The 20,952-nt window shown below is 46.1% G+C and overlaps 1 protein-coding gene across 2 annotated transcripts; it reads right to left on the reverse strand.

Moving 5' to 3' along the window:
- Window positions 1-531: 531 nt before the first annotated feature.
- ZBTB11 (zinc finger and BTB domain containing 11) lies at window positions 532-19,221 on the reverse strand. 2 transcript variants are annotated; one of them, XM_068160721.1, is made up of 11 exons: window positions 18,800-19,221; window positions 15,827-16,062; window positions 14,934-15,165; window positions 12,173-12,984; window positions 11,316-11,495; window positions 9,802-10,038; window positions 9,298-9,442; window positions 8,292-8,409; window positions 5,839-5,997; window positions 5,070-5,245; window positions 532-4,006 (listed from the first exon to the last, which is right to left on the reverse strand). In XM_068160721.1, the coding sequence occupies exons 1-11, from the start codon at window positions 19,107-19,109 to the stop codon at window positions 3,480-3,482; spliced, it is 3,132 nt and encodes a 1,043-aa protein (XP_068016822.1). In that variant the 5' UTR covers window positions 19,110-19,221; the 3' UTR covers window positions 532-3,479. The 2 variants fall into 2 exon arrangements, with proteins under 2 accessions (XP_068016822.1, XP_068016823.1); XM_068160722.1 differs by lacking the exon at window positions 18,800-19,221 and adding an exon at window positions 16,162-16,268.
- Window positions 19,222-20,952: the final 1,731 nt, after the last annotated feature.

The following is a 20,952-nucleotide window of genomic DNA, read 5'->3' on the forward strand; positions in this document are numbered from 1 at the left end:
AAGTTCTATACAGAGAGAGTGATTGGCCGTTGGAATGGGCTGCCCGGGGAGGTGGTGGAGTCGCCGTCATTGGAGGTGTTCAGGAGGAGACTTGATGGGGTGCTTGGTGCCATGGGTTAGCTGTTTGGGTGGGTTGGATTGGTTGATGGGTTGGACACGATGATCTTGAAGGTCTCTTCCAACCTGGTTTGGTTTATTCTATTCTAAATAAAGGTTTATTCTATGCTTAGCCTGGAGAAGAGGAGGCTCAGGGGAGACGTTATTGCTCTTTACAATTCCCTGAAGGGAGGTTGTAGCCAGGTGGGGGTTGGTCTCCTCTCCCAGGCAACCAGCACCAGAACAAGAGGACACAGACTCAAGCTGCACCAGGGGAGGTTTAGGCTGGAGGTTAGGAAGAAATTGTTCACAGAAAGATTGGCCATTGTAATGGGTGGGAAGGGACCCTCAGAGGTCATCTTGTCCAACACCCCTGCAGTGAGCAGGGACACTACAACACTCCCTCTCCCCACCTGAAAAAGTCGCCTCAAAGAGTAATTCAAGGCAAAGCTCAGTTTATTTAATGACAAATAACCATAACTTTATACATCTCACACTAAATAAAAAGAGCAGAATGTACAAATCAACTTCATTATGTACAGGAATTCACTTTATAAATGGACATATCTCCAGCTTTAATTAAAAAAAACCCAAACAGAAATCAAATTAAATACCAACTGCATATTTGCAGTCTGACTCCAAACAGGCTGCAGGAGGGTGGTGAACATCTTAAATAAGAGCTCAAGTCAAGAAGAACATAAGGCAACTTCACAGGGACAGCAAAGCTGAGTGGCACTCCCTACTTCCCTCATGCCATTGTGAGAAGCTAAGGCACAGTGTGTTAGGAGAGGGGTGCCACCACCTTCAGCTTTGAGTCTTGCTCAGATAAACAACTTTGTGTCACTGTGTTTCGGGGTTTTCTGGTTAGTTTGGGGGGTGTGTGCATGTGGGGGGGTATTGTTTCTAAACAGCAGGCTATCAAGTCAGTGAAAGCATTTGTACAGTGGGTAACAAGGCTCTGAAATTCAGACTCACCTTCCAAGTGGGCAAATAAATAAACGCACCAAGGGGTCAAGTAAGGTGCTGGCCAGACTCTGGTTGTAAGGTACCACACTAAATATACAAATCATTGTCCTAGCACTATTTACAGCCACTTGTCCTTCAACAGTTCCTCACTTGAGTAACACATAATTATTTGCAAGATACATACACCGAAGTAAGTTTTCAAGTTTACTTAGCACTTTGTTTTCCTGTCACCATGGCAGTATTTAAATAAAGCAGGATGGCTCTTCTCCAGATTGCTGACTGTACAAAGATTCAAGTTCCACCTAGCAGTGTGGTTTCTTCATCTGAAGCATTCACTATGAAGTTCTACTCCATTTGGTAGCTCTCTAGAAGAGTTGCAAAGGGCTGCAGGACATATAAATAACTCCGTTCCTGATCCGCAGGAAGACCTTGAGCTGCTTTCTTGCCATTCATTTAATCCTTTCAATTCACCTTCTACACATTAGTTCAGACTGGAGGCAGGAAGCCAGGAGATATATTGCTTAAACAAAAGAAATGCCAACAACTGTTTAGCTACATGCTTGCAAAGTACAAAAGGAAGAGTCCTCTCCAGAGCTCGGTAGCCACTCAAATGAAGACGAAAGGTAGAAGTATTAATTCAAATGAGGTGATTGTGGCACAGATTTGGCTTCCATTTTGTGCAGTGGAACTGTTTCACAGGTAGTAGCACAGTTAGATGCACCCAGCTTGATGAAGTGAGGGGCACCTAACTTAAAGTTAGATGCACCTGACTCCAGAAGTTAGATGCATCTAGCTTTAGTTCTCTTAAGTTACATGCATCTAACTTTATTGATTAAGTTTACCCTGCAATATCCCAGGCTTCTAGCCCCTCAAGTATCTTGCTCCTGGCAAAAACTGGGAAGCATTTAACACTAGAGACTGAGAACAGTTTAAAGAATACAATTCTGACTGTTCATGCTCCCTCAACAAATGTGTTTCTTGCTTAAAACCCACCCAAACAACCCCTTGTCCAGCTTCAGATCTGCACTGTTCATGCTATTAACGCAGAGATACTGAAGCTTGGAGCAAGCATGGTTGTGATGCTTCCCCACAAGAAAACCTAGTAAGGATTCTTTCATCTGTGGTGTAACATCAGGTGATTTGCTCTCCTTAGAAGTATTTTCTTACAGCAGCAGTAAAAAGAAGTCTTCTGGAGACCCTGGTAATCTGGAGGCTAATTTTTAGCCCATACTAAGGTTTATATCACTCTCTACCCTGATAGTGCTGTGTCCCCTGTTTGAGAGTTAGCAGGGCTCCTCCTTCCAGCATGCCCACAAGACAAGGTCTTGTAACTAGCTGCACTTCTCCTTTGTTTTGACACTCCTGAAGAAGGGCTCCATTAGAACCTTTTTATCTGAGAGTTTCTGCATCAAATGTAATGAAAAATTAAGTGACAGCCATCTCTAGGCTGCCTGCTGTGGCTCCACACAACAGTGCAGTGAGGGTTCCCTTGACACAGCCACACATCATTCAACAGAAGGCGGTTGTACACAGAGCGTGAAGCCTGAGCTTGCTGACAAACAAGCAGCACTTCACTTCTCTAAGCAGTCTCCCTGGCCTCAAATTACAGTCCATCTCAGATAACCATTTCCTCTGACTCCAGAAGACCCTGGCCCCATCACCACTCAAACACTTTGCAGCACTTTGATGAACCCCAGCCCTGCCATCAGCTTGGAACTGGAAGGTCTTCAAAAGGGCTTCACTAATTACCGACAGTGCCTCTAACCAAAGGGAAAAAGCCTGTGGTTTTCTGTGTCCCATGAAGCATTTTACCATCCCCTCGTGTTGGTGAGTACACAGAATGTGCAGTTTGCTCACCAACTGGACCAAACACATGAAAAGTGAAAAAAGTTATGAAAACCCAAGTAAAATGTGCTGCTGCCAGCTGTGTATTTCTACTTTTTAGTGCAGCCTCTTCTTTATGTTTCAGTTGTTAAGTCATAGCATGACACAGAAAATACTAGGCCAACACTTTCTCCATCAGTTTTTGTACAGTTATGGTGTGTGCAGAAATCTTTGCCTTCAAAGCCTTGACACACACTGAAGCATCTTAATTTTCTCCCTGTACTGCATGGTGCAGTTTTCCATCACCAAGACACTTAGTAGTGGGGGTTAACTGGTTGAAAACAGGCATCACTGTAAGCCTCAGGCAAATACTTAGCTCCTACAGACCTGGAAACCTCACTGCTCACAGCCTCAGATACCCAACTACTTAGCTCCCACAGCTTTTAAAACTTCCCTGTTGACAGCCTCAGACACACAGATAAATGTTTAGCTCCCACAGATCTTCAAACCTCCCTGTCCACCTCCTCAGACACATAAGTGCTCATCTCCCACGGATCTTCAAGCCTCACCCTTCGTGCCCTCTCACATTGTATTCAGTCTGTCTTTGTAACATGGGCCACTTCTACTTCCACAGTTTCGATGGCCTGTGTCACTTCAGCCACTTTCTGTCCTTGCTGTTGAGCCAATACATAATTTACCACCTGCATGATGCTTTGGTCAGAAAGAGTAGACACCGGTGTACATTCCTCTGTAGCTGCAACCGCTTCGATGGCTTCAAGAGTCTCTTCTGTCACTACCACGGTCTCAATCTCACCGCTCTCAACACTAATCCCAGCTTCTTGTTCCTGCATGTCTGCTGCTAAAATGCTGATGGCATGCTCCACCTGTGTCCCCTGGTTATGAAACTGGAGAGTATCTTTTTCCAGCATGATTTTGCAGGGCACGTAGTCCCTGTGAAACTTGGTCATGTGCTTGCGGAGGGTGCGGGCGTCGATGTACGCCTCGTTGCACACCGGGCAGACGTAGGGGCGCTCGCCAGTGTGCGTCCTCACGTGGCGCTTCAGCGAGCGGGCATCTGCCCAGGCGACTCCACAGGTGAGACATTCGAATGGCTTCACACCTGTTCCCAAAGAGAAAGGACAGAGATGATGACTGTTTTAGAATAGAATAAACTTTTATTTAGAATAGAATAAACCAAACCAGGTTGGAAGAGACCTTCAAGATCATCGCATCCAACCCATCAACCAATCCAACCCACCCAAACAGCTAACCCATGGCACCAAGCACCCCATCAAGTCTCCTCCCGAACACCTCCAATGATGGTGACTCCACCACCTCCTTGGGCAGCCCATTCCAATGGGCAATCACTCTCTCTGTGTAGAACTTCCTCCTAACATCCAACCTGAACCTCCCCTGGTGCAGCCTGAGACTGTGTCCTCTTGTTCTGGTCCTGGCTGCCTGGGAGAAGAGACCAACCCCCACCTATCTACAACCTCCCTTCAGGTAGTTGTAGAGAGTGAAAAGGTCACCCCTGAGTCTCCTCCAGGCTGAGCAATCCCAGCTCCTTCAGCCTCTCCTCATAGGGCTTGTGTTCCAAACCCCTCACCAACTTCGTTGCCCTTCTCTGGACTCATTCCAGCAAGTCAACCTCCTTCCTAAACTGAGGGGCCCAGAACTGGACACAGGACTCGAGGTGTGGCCTAACCAGTGCAGTGTACAGGGGCAGAATGACCTCCCTGCTCCTGAACAGATTTTACAACAGATTGGACAAGATGACCTTTGAGGGTCCCTTCCAACCTGATGCATCCTACGGTTCCATGAATTGTCTGCCAGAAACAAATCTTTTCATTGCTGGTAAGAAGTTCAGTTGTGAGAAGGACAAGTTGTTGTGAGAAGGACAAGTTGTTGTGAGAAGGACAAGTTGTTGTGAGAAGGACAAGTTGTTGTGAGAAGGACAAGTTGTTGCTGTCCCTGGGTGTGACCACAGAAGATTCCAACAGCCACTTCTGGGTATCACTGGAAACAGTATCAGGAACCAGGACTAGTGTAAAGCTAACTGGGGAATCTGTGAGAACCTCTCTGCATTTTGCAACACAGTACATACACAGACTCAAAGAAACAGCCACCCCTTTACTGATAATGCTGTTAGAGGCTGAGAGGTTGGCCACTTGGTGCCCACATACCTTCATGATTGTTCATGTGCCTCCTGTATTCCCGGAGCTGAGTGAATTTTCTTCCACAATGCTCACAAACTCGCTCTAGGTTTTGTTTTGCTCTTCCTTTTTTGCCATGTGTGGCTTTCTTCACATGTCTTCTGTACAGAGCCTTCTCATAAAATTCTTTACCACATACATTGCACCTGAAATACATGAAGTGAGAAATCCACTGAATCCCTTACTCCATGTTCATGTTATGCTTTTGAAACCAAAATGCACTTTAATTGTAGTAGGCAAGGTTTGATGGAATGGCCTCCTGTGACAAGTAGTTCCATGATTAGAACTAGAACTGTTGGACTCAAATACATTTTCTTTTATTTACAGCCACCAAGCTTCCACTTAACCATTCCAGAGCAGTGAGATAACATACAAAGCATTTCTATCTTGATCACTTATTTTTATCCTCTGAAAACTCCATGGGTGTTAGCTCCAGGATTGTGCCAGCAGGTGAACAGCTGGAATACACTGACTTCACTCATCTGTTCTCAACTACTCAAGACCCCAGTCAACACCAATCACGTGGTACTTCTAGACAGGCACCTCCTTGTTGACTGGCCATGGTTCTCTAGAACCTTAGAATCATAGAATCAACAAGGTTGGAAGAGACCTCAAAGGTCATCAAGGCCAACCTGTCACCCAAGACCTCATGACTACTAAACCATGGCATCAAGTGCCACATCCAATCCCCTCTTGAACTGATGAGCACATTTTACTTGTCAAACCAATTTCTCCTTACCTGTAAGGGTCTGTGACAGAATGAGACTTGACATGAGAATACCAGTCTTTCTTCCAGCTGTAACACTTGCCACAGAACTGACACTGAAATGGCTTCACACCTAAGTGTTTGTTCATGTGCTGCCGAAGATCTCGGGCTTCATAGAAGCTCTTCTCGCATCTGCAACAGGAAAGATTTTAGCATCTCACAGCAGGAAAATCTTGGTGACCCTGATTTCAAAGGCACTGGAATGCTCTTAATTAATGGCATCTGAGGACTTGGAGAAAGCACCACCTTTTTTTGTCACCAGTATCTACTGACCATTGGAATGTGCTGCCCAGGGAGGTGGTGGAGTCACCATCACTGGAGGTGTTTAGGAAGAGGCTGGATGGGGTGCTTGGTGCCATGGTTTAGCTGATTAGATGCTGTTGGGTGATAGGTTGGACTTGATCTCAAAGGTCTCTTCCAACCTGGTTAATTCTGTTCTATGCTATACAAAAAGGATAACCCCTTGCCAAACTTGAGTAATTTGCTCCAGTGGAAGGCGTCCCTGCCGATGTCGGGGACGTTGGAACTAAATCATACTTCAGCTCCCTCACAACCCAAACAATTCTATTGGAAAATGAAAAAGAACAGCAGCTTATTTGGAAGCCTAGAACATCACCTGAGGACCTCTGAGATACTTTTGCCTGTGGTGTCAGCTATGTTTCTTCTGTTACTTTAATAGGGAATAATCAGAGGCAAACCAACTGGAAGACTTCAGAAATGTGTATGATACCACATGAGCTTACACAGAGAGTAACAGCTGATCTTTCCCTTAACCAGAAGGGATTATTAACACAAAGATAAGTGGGATTTGCTAAAAGAAGACATCTGTGCTTTGATGGAGATAGGGATCAAAGTATCTCCTCTGTCAAGGTCATCTTCTACATCCATAACTGTACTGCCTTGTGCAAGAAAATTTGCAGTATCTCTCTTCAAAACCAAAGCTGCCCTTCCTGGTATAGAATCAATAAGGTGGGCAAAGACCTCAGAGATCATCAAGTCCAACCTGTCACCCAACACCTCGTGACTACTAAACTATGGCAGCAAGTGCCACGTCCAATCCCCTCTTGAACACCTCCAGGGATGGCGACTCCCCCACCTCCCTGGGCAGCACATTCCGATGGCTAACAACTCTCTTAGTGAAGAACTTTCTTCCCACCTCAAGTCTAAACTTCCCCTGGTGCAGCCTGAGACTGTGTCCTTTTGTTCTGGTGCTGGTTCCTTGGGAGAAGAGACCAACTCCCACCTGGCTACAACCTCCCTTCAGGTAGTTGTAGAGGAGGAGGCTCAGGGGAGACCTTATTGCTCTCTGTTTCATTAAACAATTCTGCCCTGTTGTGGATCCTATTAGCTCTGTAGTTCTTATTTCTAAGTGAGTATTTTTAGCATTCCAAGGCACCAAATAAAACCATGGCTGACAGCATTAAACTGAGTTTTCAGCAGCCTTCAGAAAATACTGGTCTTGTCAGCACACAGTAGCACTAGCACAGTGATTAAAGCTTCCATTAAAACCAAGAGTTGCATACAGTCATACACATTGTACAACCCCCTCCTGACTACCTAATTGACAGCTTGGAAATTAAGCACCATTTGTGCTTTTATAGGTCACACTTGAAGGGTTCTCCTATAGTCTGCTTAGTCACAGAAGCAGCACCCATGTTTTCCTAATGCACTAGGAGACAGCTCTGTCCAGCTACAGAATGGAAATTGAAGCTCAATTAAAATCCACAGTGCAAAGTTATTTAAGAGGTCATGTAAGTTTCATCATCAAGTTCACTGCAATACTCAGTGAGTCTTCACAGAATTGTCAGGGTTGGAAGGGATCTCAAGGATCATCTAGTTTCAACCCCCTGCCATGGGCAGGGACACTTTCCACTAGGTCAGGCTGGCCAGAGCCTCATCCAGCCTGGCTTTAAAAACATCCAGGGATGAGGCTTCCACCTCCTTCCTGGGCAACCTGTTCCAGTGTCTCACCACCCTCATGGTGAAGAACTTCTTCCTAATGTCTAATCTAAACCCACCCTCTATTTTGGATCAATTTTCCCAAGTCTTATCACTACCTGACACCCTGAAAAGCCCTTCACCAGCTTTCTTGTAGGCCCCCTTCAGATACTGGAAAGCCACAATAAGGTCTTCTCAGAGCCTTCTCTTCTCCAAACTGAACAACCCCAACTCTCTCAGCCTGTCTTCACAGAAGAGATGCTCCAGCCCTCTGATCATCCTTCATTAACGAGGATCCTGCAGAGCTGTTTGCTAAGCACAGTGTGTATTGTGATGCACTCCATCTCTTCATTTTATACTTTAAGTCTTATATTCTGAGGCAGGGAACAGTTTTATGCTACAAGGAACTCCTTTTAATCTTCAAATTCACTGGAATCATTAAAGAAAACCAAAGCCCCCCCAAAGGAAAACCTCACCAACCAACTTACTGAGTACACTGATATCCACGGACTTCAGGCTTTGGCTGGTGTTTCTTTATGTGTTTACTGAGTCCTGATGCCCTGTGGAAAGATTTCCCACAGATGGAGCAAAGGTACTTGGATTCCCCTGATAAAAAGAGAACAAAATATGTTAGAAAGCCAGGCCTCTGTATCTCTGCAGTGTTTTGTTCTTCCCATATGATGTAAGCAATCAGGTCAGTGCTACAAAGAGGACTTGGTTTAATTACACACAGATGGAATCTTAACATGTATTCAGCATGTGCCAACATGCAAATAAACAAAGCAGAGAGGAGCAACTCCCAGTGACTTTAGTGCATGTTTTTAAACACAGGTGCCACACTGCAACTAATAATGAGCCATGAAATGTGAACAGCCTAAATTGCCCTTGCTTGAAAAGAAATGCACAATTTCCTGTGTCCATTTAATAGGCAGTTTCTTCAACAATGAATCTTGAATGTGTCAAACAATCCTTTAAAACAAAAGGTTTCCACTCTCATTCCTCAGTGGAGGAGTGCTGAATACTAACATAAATAGAATAGAATTAACCAGGTTGGAAAAGACCTCAGAGATCATCGAGTCCAAACTATCAATCAACACCACCTAAGCAACTGAACCATGGCACCAAGTGCCTCATCCAGTCTCTTCTTAAACACCTCCAGTGATGGTGACTCCACCACCTCCCTGGGCAGCACATTCCAATGGCCAATCTCTCCTTCTGGGAAGAACTTCTTCCTAACATCCAGCCTAAACCTCCCCTGGTGCAGCCTGAGACTGTGTCCTCTTGTTCTGGTGCTGGTTGCCTGGGAGAAGAGACCAACCCCCACCTGGCTACAACCTCCCTTCAGGGAGTTGTAGACAGCAAGAAGGTCTCTTCTGAGCCTCTTCTCCAGGCTAAGCAACCCCAGCTCCCTCAGCCTCTCCTCACAGGGCTGTGCTCCAGACCCCTCCCCAGCTTTGTTGCCCTTCTCTGGACACCGTCTCTCCCATGACTTACCTGTATGAATGCTCATGTGCTCCTGTAGGCTTCTTTTGGTGACAAAAGACTTCTCACACAAGTCACACTTGAACTGTTTCTGTACTTCATGGAGAGCTAAGTGCATTTTTAATCCATGTTTATATGTAAAGGTCTTGCCACAAACCTAAAAGAAAAACCCATGCCCAGTTGAAGAGGATAAATAAAATTCATTATGCAATAGGTGCTTATCTTTGAACACACCAAAACCTCCTCCAGAAACAGGATGGCTAGAGATGTGATTTCACACTAGCGGCAGAAATAGCCTGTTAAATAACACTACTCAAAAAATACCTTCTTCTGGATACAGAAATATGAACTTGTGTGATCCAACTTCATTCTCAGTATTGGACTACAAGAATTTTCATCAGGAATGTTGCAGTAACTTCCCCTATTCTGAAGTGACCTGAATTTTAGGACAGAGCACCAGCCCTAAAAGAGCAAGAAAAGCATTACTAAGTTGATGGGAGAGTGAAAGGAGTTTACCTTGCATGCATGTGGTTTTACACCTGTGTGTTTCAGCATATGTATTCTGAGAGAATAAAGCTTGGGGAGAGTTCTTCCACAGATATCACAAATAAACTCTCGTTTAGTTCTCCCTTTCACTGAAGGGACCCCTGCTTCCTCCACACCAGCAGCCGAGGAGCTCCCCTCAGTCTTCCGAGTGTGCCGGACGAGGTGGGCTCGCAGAGAGGCACCGTACTGGAACTCTTTTTTACACAGCTGGGGAGAGGAGAAAAAAACCATGACAACTTTATTCTGCATTTATTGCTGAAAAATCATTTTCCTTAAAGCTTAGAATAGGTACTTAACTCTTAGTGGGCTAAACTTAGGAATTTTGAATGTATAAATGTGAATACAGAACTACTTATATGACTGCTCCCGCCCCTCTTCCTTGCAGCTGCTAACCATTTGGCAATTGTGATGTTAAAAATGGGATAAGAATAGGAATAGAATAGGAATAGAATAGACCAGACCAGGTTGGAAAAGACCTTCAAGATCATCAAGTCCAACCTATCATCCAACACCATCTAACCAACTAAACCATGGCACCAAGTGCCTCATCCAGTCTCTTCTTAAACACCTCCAGTGATGGTGACTCCACCACCTTCCTGGGCAGCACATTCCAATGGCCAATCTCTCTTTCTGTGAAGAACTTCTTCCTAACATCCAGCCTAAACCTCCCCAGTGCAGCTTGAGACTGTGTCCTCTTGTTCTGGTGCTGGGTGCCTGGGAGAAGAGACCAACCCCCACCTGGCTACAACCTCCCTTCAGGGAGTTGTAGAGAGCAATAAGGTCTCCCCTGAGTTCCTCTTCTCCAGGCTAAGCAACCCCAGCTCCCTCAGCCTCTCCCCACAGGGCTGTGCTCCAAACCCCTCCCCAGCTTTGTTGCCCTTCTCTGGACACCTTCCAGCAACTCAACATCTCTCCTAAACTGAGTGGCCCAGAACTGGACACATTTACTCATATGTATAAAATATTTGTCAAGTGTAAATTAGCAAACCTGCATCATTATGAAAAATGGACAAGAGAAGGATGGTGTCCTTCATACTTGCCATAAAAATACAATCTGTAAGAGTGTTTCAGCTTTAGGTATAGCTAAAAGTTTCATTCACCTCTAATTGACAAGTCTTTTGTGCTGACAACTAATAAAAAGACTAATTCAGATGTAAAAAAAAAATATGTCTTTGCTTCTCTTATGTTCTTTCATATTAACCATCCTTCAGTGGCTTATCTTCAACCTTATAAAGGGCAATGAGGCTGGTGAGAGGCCTGGAGCACAAGCCCTATGAGGAGAGGCTAAGGGAGCTGGGGTTGCTTAGCCTGGAGAAGAGGAGGCTCAGGGGAGACCTCATTGCCCTCTACAACTACCTGAAGGGAAAATAAGGACACAATGAAAATAAACACATGTACAAAAAGGGGCAAGAAAAAGAATTACACCCTTACTGAATGAACTTGCACAAAGAGGGAGTTTTACAGAAAACAAAACTCCAACTTACTGGGCACTTATAATCTTTAGATCTTTCATGTTTCAGTGTGTGCATGATAAGTGCATAGCGCCGCTGGAACTCCATTCCGCACTCGGGGCACTTGTGATGAGATTCCACTTCGTTGTTTTCCACGGTGTCTCTTTTGGGCTGTTTCATTTTCTTCCCTCTTTGTACCAGCTTCATGGCAACCTAAGTTGGAAAAATATAACCCATTAATGATCGTCACCACACTGCATTTCACATTTCCTCTGCAAGTTAGCACTCAAAGATGCTGCTTCTCACTTTCTTTAGCTGCTCGGATGTTATCCCCTTTCAGTTCATCACAGCACTACAGAGGTCATGGTGAGTGAAAAAATGGTCTTGTTTCAAAGCCATAAAGTATGGTTAACACTTTCTAAACTATGGCTTAGCAGAGGGGTTGGACTAGATTTGTCAGAAATACAGAGTTGTTTTGTTTAGAGAAGACCTCTAAAATCAGAGTCCAACCACTGACCTAATGCCACCATGGCCATTAAACCATGTCCCACAGTGCCATGTGCACACACTTCTTGCACACCTCTATGGAAGACAACTCCACCACCTCCCAAAGCAGCCTGTTCCAATGCCTGATAGCTCTTCCAGGGAAAGAAATTTTTCCTAATACCCAATCTAAACCTCCCCTGGCAGTGGGGTTTGGACTCCAGAGGTCCCTTCCAACCCTTACCATTCTGTGATCTGATTATAGTTACAGGCAGATTACCACCAGTTCAGAAACAACTACCTATGGCTCAAACAAAAAACACCACCCCAAAAAACCTCAATGCTTAGAATCAGGAAAGTCTTTTCAGAGTGGTCTGAACACACTGGCCTAAAGACAGATAGAATACCTGCTGGATTGCAGATTTAGGCATTGTCTTTCTATTCTGCAGGTTTTTTTCAACTCCTTTGTGCAACCTGATGTATCCCCCTTCGCTAACAGAACGCTGGCGAAGCTTGCTTTTGTAGCTGTCATCTTGACTAGAAGCTAGGCTCTCTTGTTGTGAAACTGAAGTGCTCTCTTCTTCACCGTTCCCACCACATGTCTGCTTGAGTGCTTCTGAGGAGTCTTCAGAAGCAGTGTCCACATTTGCTTTACCACTTCCATTTTGATCTGTCTCAGTGTCTGGCTGATTTCTCGTGTGCGTGACTTCCATGGCCGATGGCTCGGCCTCTACTACAGACACAGCGCTGTCAGAGTTGTTCTCCAGCTGCTGCATCCTAACATCATTTTCAGTTGTTTCATGCTGTTCCACAGGCTTTGAAAGACCATCTGGAGTGGCCTCCACAGGCTCTGAAGGCAGGCCAGGCTGTGGTACTGATGGCTCCTCTGTCCCAGCAGAGGAAGGAGCTCCATTCACAGCTATTGTCACTTCACTGGCTGCGACTTCAGTCTGCTGAGCACCATCCACAGGCTGCGTCTTGGCTTCAGTCTGCTGTGCTAAAGTTTGTGTTGACTCTACTGTTTGAATGTCTCCCTTCTGGTACACTGTGATTTGTTTCTCTTCCATCTGTTTGTGCACATTTTCACACATTTCAAGGACCTCAGGCATGAAGAGGTGCTGGGCAAGCATCGCCACTTCTGCCATGCTACAGAAGTCAAAAGTTAATTCCGAGGTATAAGCGAATTCCAACAGAGGCAGGAAACTGGACTTGCAGAACCCTAGCAGGAGTAAAACAAGAGATTAGAGCAAACAGTGATGACCCCAAATTACACCAAGACATCATACAACAGCTCACCTTTGATATGGTTAAGACTGAAATTTAGAGCAAAAGACACTTGCAAGCAACACTGACACCTGGGATTTAATGAACTGTAACTTACACAAATGCATCCTCCTTGTCTGTCACATGGAAGCAAACTCATGCAGCTTTTGCAGTGAGTAGGACCAAGGGAGTTTCACAATACATGTTCTGGGTTTCAAGATGCTGAGAGAACCACAATAACTTTAAAGCAGATTCACCTTAATTTAATAATCTTATTGGCCCAACCACATTCAGAATGTAGTCAGGACTTACATGGCACAAAAATAAGTGGCTAATTAAAAAAAACAATAGAGAAAAGGGCAACAAAGTTGGTGAGGGGCTTGGAACACAAGCCCTATGAGGAGAGACTCAGGGAACTGGGGTTGCTTAGCCTGGAGAGGAGGAGACTCAGGGGTGACCTTATTGCTCTCTACAACTACCTCATGTGGGGTTGTAGACAGGCAGAGGTTGGTCTCTTCTCCCAGGCAACCAGCACCAGAACAAGAGGACACAGTCTCAGGCTGTGCCAGGGGAGGTTTAGGTTGGAGGTTAGGAGGAAGTTTTACACAGAGAGAGTGATTGCCCATTGGAATGGGCTGCCTGGGGAGGTGGTGGAGTCACCATCACTGGAGGTGTTCAGGAGGAGACTTGATAGGGTGCTTGGTGCCATGATTTAGTTGTTTAGGTGGTGTTGGATGATAGGTTGGACACAATCTTGAAGGTCTCTTCCAACCTGGTTCTGTTCTATTCTATTCTATTGTATTCTATTCTATTCTAAAAGAAGCATTTAGTCTAATTTCCCAATTCTGTAAATCAGAAATATTTACTTTAGGAGACCTTCTGGACCATCTTACTAGAAATCTACTGCTCATGCAGAAACACAGTTAAGAAACTGAAGAGCAAGCAATGCTGCAGATGTGTTCTGTACAGCATTCTTCATCACTACAAGGGCATTTTTAGAACTTTTAAGTTTACCTCCTACCTTTAAGGTAGCAGGTTTGGGAAATAAGCAGAAACGCTTATAATAATGTTTCATAGACACAAGAAACAATTTCATATGCATTCAGCTAACAGCTCCGAGAAGCCAGTCAACATCCCCTCCTGATGTATTCAAGCATTTTCTTGTTTCCTATTTTGTGACTTTTCTGTGTGTGACTAGTACCAGGAGAAAGCATGCCTAAGCAAGGTAAAAATCAATTCAAACCCTCCCAGGGATTTTAAGATGAAATCACATAGTGCATTCAATACAGAAAATGAGAGTATGCAAAACCAGAGTGATCACAGAGTGGAGCACCTCTCCTATGAGGACAGACTGAAGGAGTTGGGGCTGTTCAGTCTGCAGAAAAGGCTCCAAGGTGACCTAATTGTGGCCTTCCAGTATCTGAAGGGGGCCTACAGGAAGGCTGGGGAAGGACTTCTCAAGATCTCAGGTAGTGACAGGACTAGGGGGAATGGAATGAAGCTGGAGGTGGGGAGATTCAGGCTAGATATGAGGAGGAGGTTCTTCACCATGAGAGTGGTGAGACCCTGGAATGGGTTGTCCAGGGAGGTGGTCGAGGCCCCATCCCTGGAGGTGTTTAAGAGCAGGCTGGATGAGGCTCTGGCCAGCCTGATCTAGTGTGGGGTGTCCCTGCCCATGGCAGGGGGTTGGAACTAGATGATCCTTGTGGTCCCTTCCAACCCTGAATGATACTATGATACTTTAATACTGGAAGTCCACACAAACTACTTCTAGATTAAAAGAGGTAAAAGAAGCAAGATAAAAATATTTGGTTGTCATGAACACTTAAGGAAAGAGTGAATCACATACTGTGCATCTTACTTAGAACATGATGATTTCTAGCTTTGAAACCCACAACAATTCACCTGACAGATCCACTACAGCTTCATGACTAGAGACAGCTCCCTTTTCAATGAAGAGCTCTCGGAAGTACTCGCTGCTGGCTGCCAAGACAGATTTGTGAGCTTTGTACTCCTCTCCTTCGATCATCAGAGTCACATCGCAGAACTGATTGGAAAGCCTCTGCTGATTCAGTTGGTTTAAGACTGACTGAGAATGTTTGGAAGATGACTGCTTCACAAGGCCTTTACTGTCAACCTGTCAAACAACATTATGAGAACTTAATTACAGTTAGACTGTGCCATTTTAAGCGTTCACATTGAAACACAGAAAAGAATTACTTTAAGAGTACAGTCAGTTCAAGCCTGTATAATACAGATCTTAAAACATTACCATTGCTTTGTTTCTGCAAATTCATCAAGTCTCACCCTCCCTCCAAACAGTTAAAACAGACAGCTGGAAAAATGGGAAGATATGGATAACCAAGCAGGTTTTTGGCTGCACTTTTCAATGCTCCAGTCAAAAAGTCTGCAGTCAGAAATGCTGACAGTTTAGATTCAAGTGTCTTTAAAGGTGTGTAAGCCCCCAGCTGTCATCAAGAATTTTACATATTAATACAGCATCATCTCTCAAGGAACAAATATAGGTTCCAAGAAAATCTGAGAAGGTGATGGTTTACTCCTGCTTTTGCCATTGATTTTCCCTTGGGTCCTGCATGCACAAATAGCAGTTCAGGTGATTTTATTTCCCAGAGATGATGCAACTATAATGATTTTCATGTCACATATACCAGTAACACACTCCCACAAAGCAAAGATCTTTAGCAACACTAATGTCCTCTTATTATTGCACTGGAAAATAGGTGACTCAGCATTAACAAACACCTTGGATACACTCAGATGTAAACGGTGGTACTTACAAATACAAGCTCATGCTTTGCTATTGGCTTCTTCTTCACAGGCTTTGGGGATGCAGCTGGGATTGATGCTGTGTTACTCAGTTCATCATCTGTTTCATTACTGTCTTCATGAGATTTTGCATCCAGTCCTAATTCCTCCAGCATTTCAGAAGGATCTGACAGAGATCTAGAACGATCCAGCTTCTCCTGGCACTTGCTGCATTCTTTAATGTAATCTTTAACCTGCTTAAGAATCCCTAAGAAAAATCAATGGAGCTCAGTTAGTCATCTTCTCTTCATTCAGCTCACCCTAAACACATCCATAGGTGATTAGCAAAACAACATTACATACTTACTGAGAAAAATCAAGTTTGCCAGCTACACTTTCCTTCTCTGACTTCTTTTTACCAGTTCTTCTCTCACTATTGCATGACATTATGTCACCACTGTAATCCATCATTTACTGGAGAGAGAGCATTTGAGACAGTAGTGCATCACAGAGACTCTCCCAGAAAGATTTTTTTAAGGCTAGGAAAAAATATTTGTGTTTATACATTTACCCTAGGAACACCAAAACAAGGAAAGCTGTAACATTTGATCCTGCATGTAGGTGTTCAAGAGGAGATTGGACGTGGCACTTGGTGCCATGGTCTAGTCATGGGGTCTGTGTTGATAGGTTGGACTCAATGATCCTCGAGGTCCTTTCCAACCTAAGTTATACTGTGATACTGTGATGTAGCCTACCCAGCTACATGGGGACAAGAATTGGAAGACTCACCTAAGGACTCTCACATAATTAGGACCAACTGTGTTATAGTCAGTGATGTGGATACCTATTATCTGTTTAGGATTTTGACATTGAGAGAAATTCCTTTCCTACCAGTACTTCAAACCACATAACCAAATAACAGCTCCTAAGCTCAGGGTCCTCTTCTGGGTACCCAGGCATTTTCAGTGTGTGGCTTTCAACCCAAACTAGTTTTCTCCATTAGGACAAACTGGAAGCATATATATAACAGCTAGCATGACTTAAGAGCATGGGTTAGACTTGCACCACTCTCCCCTTCTCACAGCAAGAGATGTGCTATCATTATATATGTCTCTGTAAGGACCAGGAAAGCACAGGCTTCAAGACATTCTGACCCAGGACATTCATGCCCATTTCAAGCATTTTTACATTTCCTTGATTTCTCCTCCTTGACAGAAGGTTTCTGGTCTTCATATTCCATATCTAACACTCTTCCAGGCCACTGGGCCACACTCCAACCCATTGCTTCCCAGTTGCAGACCCTTCTCAGGATGATGACTGGATAAAAGCTGCTGTCCACTAGCAGAAGGGGATTATAACAGCAGAGGAAGGAGACATGGGTAGCAAAACTGAAAGCTAGGCATGAATTTTAGTATTCTTAGTGCATACACAGTAAGAGAATACATATTGTGCAAATAAAGGCATCAATGAGATCAAAAGACAGAATACAGCATGCCCTCTTCTGACAAACAGAAGACATGCTGCTGAAGGAAATTTCCAGCATAGGATGACAGCACATGCCAGAACAGCCCAACATTGGGCAGAGCATGAGAACCCAGCCAAAGGCTCTTAAGATGACTATGACCCAGAATAAATGTATCAACTTTGAGACACCAAATCCCTTTTCACATTCAAGACCTTCACATCAATGAGATCTACACCGGAAGGACAGGCTGCAGCTAGAACAAAAAGCCTCCAAACCAAGACAGTGAAAACTAAAGCTTAACAGACTGATAAACAAAAAACACCCCAAAAGACCAAAAAAACCCCAGAACAAGAGAAGCAATTCAAACAGCAGTTGGGCCCTGAGCAAGTGCAAAGTGAGGTATCTGCTCAGTGGATAGGTAAGAGTAAAAGTAGAACACCAAATCCAAAGGGACCATGGACATTGACTCAGCTGAAAGCAAGCCCCAGTTGGCAATTACTGATGTTCATACACTTCTGTTTCTAATGGCTGTAACAGCACTCAGGATCCAACAGAGAATTAGTCTGGTCTTTTTGGCTTCTCATTGGAAGAAAGAGACAAACACGAGTGCAGGGACTGCAGGCCAGATTACACACGTGAACACCATCTCACCTGTGTGCTATTTGGCAAAGGTATTAGGAGGTTAAAAGCCGAACTAGGTCACCCTACACAACGCTCACAAGCTTGAAAAAGCACTGCCAAAAGTGAGCTGCACATAACACCTGAATGGGGACAGTCATGCTCTGTGTTTCCATACATTCAAAATACCACTACTGAGTAAGAATCACAGAGCACAGAATCATAAAGTTCTCTGCCAACCTTGACACTTTTGAGATCATCAAATCCAGTCCCTTGCCTAGAGCTCACAATCCCACCACCACCACTACTGCTAAGGCACCACCACAAAACTGTCCCAAAGCACCACATCTATGCATCTCTGAAATACCTCCAGGGATGGTGCCTCCACCACTTCCCTGGGCAGCCTGTTCCAATGCTAGACAAACCCTTCCGTGAAGAAAGTTTCCTAACATCCAGCCTCCCCTGGCACAACTCGAGGCTGCTTCCTTTTCTCCTGTCACCTGTTGCACGCAAGAGGCAACCGACCCTCACCTCACTCCAGCCTCCTCGAAAGGCAACGAGAACTCCTCTCAGCCTCCACTTAAGACTAAACAAGCTCAGTTCCCTCAGCCAGTCCTCATGAAGCACTTCACCGGCTTGCCTGCGCTTCTTTATAGACAGAAGCCACAGGACAATTTGCCGACCAAGGTGTAACTCTCACAGCAACTCCTGCCGCTAAGCAGAGACCCACAGACCATGCGCTCTGAGCCGGCGTGCTCCGAGGCATCAGTCAGCCAGCAAGCGACAGTCCCCTCCCGCTTTCTCCAGGGACGCTACACTGCCACCCTCCTCTCAAAGGCGGACACCGCGGGGGCTGCAACCTCAGCTGTCAGCCGCCCGCCGCCCTCCTCTCGGCGTGGCTCCTCCCGCCGCGCCCGCTCACCTCGCCACCAGTACTTCTGCGACAGCCCCTGCCAGGTCTGCAGCCGGGTCCGGTGGGTGCCGTCGGGCGCGAGGTGGGCGGCGCGGATGAGGCGGGCGCGGCGCTCGGCCTGCAGCACCACTTCCAGCTCGGTGAAGCGCTGCTGGTCCCGTTGCCGCCGCTGGTAGTACAGGGTGCCGCCGCGCACCACATAGCAAGCGGCTGCCTTGCGGATCTTGCGCTTGGCGTTGCCTTCCGTGCCCGGCGCGTAGGGCTCCCGTTCGTTCGTCAGGTAGCGCAGGATGGCCAGGTAGCTTTCCTCGCTGGACATGATGGGGCAGAGGTGAAGGAGGACGGGGGTAGGGAGGGTGAAGGCGCTGCCTCCGCGCCCTCAGAGCCACGCCAGGCTTCCCTCCTCGCCGCCAGGCAAGGGCACGCCGGTCTTGGAGGACGGACGATGGAGGGGAAGATCAGACTCTCGGCTCCGGGGCGGAGGCGGGCACGCCCGGGCCAGTCACATGCGGAGGGCCCCTGGCGAGAAACGCGCTCCCGGTGCCCTCGCCGCGGGGTCCGTCAGACTGCGGAGGCGCCTCCCGGGGCAGGTAGAGCATGCGCTGCCGAGGGGGTAAGGCTAGGCGCCTACCGCGCCGCCGGCGGTTCCTCGCCTAGGCCCGAGAGCGTGGGGCTCGGGTCCGACGGGAGTCAGGCCCGGGGTGGGAACTGGAGTTTCGCAGCCAGCGGCGGCGGGTGGGAGGAAGAAGCTCGGGCAGCAGCAGCGACGGAAAGACAAAATGGCTGCTGCACAAAAGGAAGTGACGTCAGAAGGCCGCGCGTATTTGAGGGGGCGGGAAGGGGTGGGTGCTCAGCTAAGGCTCAGCTCACTGGGGGAAACGGAGCCGCCATCTTGGAACCGGGCAAGGGGAAGGCCGGGCGGAAGGGTGGGGGCGGCCACCTTAGAGCCGGGTAAAGCCTGTAAGGGTGGGCGCGGGCATGGCGCTGAGGGCAGTGGAACGCCCCTACAGAAGTACTTTTACAGCCCTATTTCCCACGAGAGCGGACTCCACTTCAAAACTAGCTCGGGAGTAGGAGCGGCGAGAAAAGCAGAAGCGTGGTTTCCCGTTGCAGCGTGATCAAACCCATCCGGAGCACCACAGCTGGCGGCAGCTTGACAGCCGCAGCAGCGCAGCCAGCCTGGACGCGGCAGCTGCCTCTCAGTGCAGTCAGTGCTTCCTCCTTTTCTTTTTCCTTTTGTAAAAGACAGGCAGTGTTCTGAACATCAGCTGCTGATTTTCCTTGTCCCGGATGTGATCTGGTTTTGCTTTACATCCTCAAAAGAGACGCGATATGCAGGATGCCCATGCACAAGTAGGAGTGGAGCCAGCAGCAACTCTTCCCCTCTGCTTAGTGCTTACCAGATGGCATCTGTGATTCCTCCTACTGAGATACCGACTGGATGAAGCAAGTCTGACAGAAAGTCGAGAAGATGGTCAGAGGGGGAGAATGATGCACTAGACAAGACTGGGTAGAAAGGCTTTGTGAGGACCTTGCTCCTGTTCACAGCTGCCTCACCAGAAGATACAGAAAGGCTATCAAGAGTTGCATAGAGATGGGCATCAGGCAGATTATAACACAGGAAATTCTACTTATGTATAGGGATTTAACAATATTTTCTACTAAAAACATAGTGGTGGGCAGATGCTGGAACTGCTTGTCCTAGGCTATAGGGCATCCTCTCCCTTTAAAGTTGTTTACAAGTCAGCTGTACAACTTGATCTAAATAAACATGTTTTGAGGAAGAGTTGAAATAGATGACCACTGGAGGTCCTTTTCAGCCTGAATTATTTTGTGGCTCTGTGAAAAATTCCAGCATTCAAGTTGTTGTGACCATTTAATACAAGATCAGTTATGTCGTGTAAGCTAAACAGAAGGACTTTGTTAATTTCCATGTTAATTCACTGAATAGCTTTGAGCTCTGTAGTGTGCAGTAGCACCAGCCTGCTGCCCTGAAGTTTGCCTTGCTCACATGAAGCATAGCTTGTGAGAGGAGTCATCTAATAAGCCATTATTTAGTCTGCCTCATCTATCAGCCAAAACTCATGAATAAACAGCAAGGAAAGCTAATCTCAGAGCATTTTTGTTCATCTCTGCAGTGACACCAGGCAGCCAAATCCTGC

The sequence above is a fragment of the Melanerpes formicivorus genome, unplaced genomic scaffold (assembly GCF_026170545.1).
Source record: "Melanerpes formicivorus ecotype bairdi unplaced genomic scaffold, bMelFor1.0.p_v2 SCAF_51, whole genome shotgun sequence".
NCBI lineage: Eukaryota > Metazoa > Chordata > Aves > Piciformes > Picidae > Melanerpes > Melanerpes formicivorus.